Genomic DNA, 1,621 nt, shown 5'->3' with positions numbered 1-1,621 from the left:
GCGGGCGCGGCGCCCAGGAGGCGGTGCCTGTTTCTGCGCTGGAGGTGGTGTCCTTCCTGGGCAAGCTGCTGTGCGCAGTCGCGGCGCTGAAGGCGGCTCTCTACCTGCTTCGCCGCGTCTGCCTCGCCATGGCCTGGAAATCGGGCGGCGCCAGCCACTCTGAGCTCATCCACAACCTCCGCAGTGAGTCTGCGGGACACCCCCCCCACACTCTTCCGCCCACCGCGCGCCGGCCGTTGGTGACCGTTAGCGCTTCCCCCGCTGGAGCGCGCCTGAGGGCGGCGGCGGCCGCGGGTGCTGCAGGGCGGCGCCTCCCGCCGCTGTCACCCCGGGGGCGCTCCGAGGGGAGCGGGGCCGGCGGGGCTCAGCTAGGCCGGCCCCTAGCCAAGCGGGACCAGCCCTCTCCAAACCCGCCCTGCGCAGGCGGGCACCTTCTCGTTAATCATGTGGTTATTTTATTTACTCATTTATTTGTATATCTAGGTATTTATTTGTCGGGCAGGCACCTTTTTATTTATTGATTAACTTATTTGTAGGTGGGTGCCTTTTATTTATATATTTGTCTAGGTCAGCAGTTCCCCATGCAGTACCTGCAGACACCATAGTGCCCACGTACATTTTCATGATCAGTAAAAATTGTTCTTCCAACCAGAAATGCTGTCATATTGGTGCCCGTTGTTTTTTCTCTTAAACTTGAATGTGCCCTTGGCGCACAGATGTTGGGAACCCCTGATCTAGGTATTTATTTATTTGCAGGCGGGCACCTTTTGTTTGTTTCTTTCTTTTTTGGGAAAACGTTTCAAGTCGAATGAGCCAAATCCAGTTCCGAATCCTTGCAAAACTCAATCATTCAAGCACCCTCTGTGGTGCTACGCTGGGCAAGTGTCCTCCACCCCAGGCTTTTCAGTCAGGGGCTTCAAATACTCCCAGATCCATTGGCGGGGATGGTATGTGCAGGCCCAAGGCTTGGTGTTTGGATGGCCTTGAGGCTCACTTGCTCTTAGCCAAGGGCCACAGGAGCAAGCTAGGGAGGAGCCCCCCTTTCCATGAAGTGGGCATGTAGCTGATGGCCTCCCACTGGAAGCTGGCAGTGTACAGGCGAGTGCCTCCCCCAGGCAGCTACTGGGATGCCTCAGTGAGGGGAGGGCACTGCCAGTCCCTGTGCTGAGGGAAGTTATGAAACCTCCCCCCTCACACCAGCCCCCATGTTGGATGTGGTGGGGGAGGGCAGGGGGTAGGGATGGGGGTGTGGTCCAAGCTGAGATGGGGCAGCCTGGGATCCCAGTAGTTGCTTTGGGGGGAGGTGCCTGTATGTGTATGGGATGGTTTGGATAGGGCTGATCTTGCCTGGGGCAGGGGGCTGGACTAGATGAGCCCCAGAAGTCCCTTGTAGCCCTGCTTCTTTCCTGTTCCCCTGCTCGGGGTGGGAGGCACTGAAAGTACTTGCTGAAAGTAACAAAAGGCCAGATTGAGAGGTTAAAAATCAATTCTTTTTCTTCTTTATGCAGGAATTGGTCTAAACTTTCAAAAAGCAAACCAAAGTCAGTCTTATCTTTCAGTTCAGAGTTTTGGTCATGGGAGGAGGGAAAGGCTCTTCGTACCCCCTCCTCCCCCCACACTC

At 56.3% G+C, this 1,621-nt stretch overlaps 1 protein-coding gene across 3 annotated transcripts in view; it reads left to right on the top strand.

The window, feature by feature from the left end:
• Positions 1 to 43: 43 nt before the first annotated feature.
• Positions 44 to 1,621, top strand: part of PCMT1 (protein-L-isoaspartate (D-aspartate) O-methyltransferase) — a 61,359-nt gene continuing 59,781 nt past the window's right edge. For 2 of the 3 annotated variants that reach the window (XM_019527108.1, XM_019527109.1), the window contains exon 1: positions 44 to 183. In XM_019527108.1, the coding sequence (XP_019382653.1) occupies positions 129 to 183 (55 nt within the window). In that variant the 5' untranslated portion in view covers positions 44 to 128. The remainder of the gene's footprint in view (positions 184 to 1,621) is intronic. The other variant, XR_002099401.1, reaches the window with a different exon arrangement.

This window comes from Gavialis gangeticus, unplaced genomic scaffold (genome assembly GCF_001723915.1).
Source record: "Gavialis gangeticus isolate Ggan-Ray unplaced genomic scaffold, GavGan_comp1, whole genome shotgun sequence".
In the NCBI taxonomy this organism is placed as follows: Eukaryota; Metazoa; Chordata; order Crocodylia; family Gavialidae; genus Gavialis; species Gavialis gangeticus.
The sequence above is the reverse complement of the archived record's forward strand: the minus strand, read 5'-3'. Positions and strand labels throughout refer to the sequence as shown.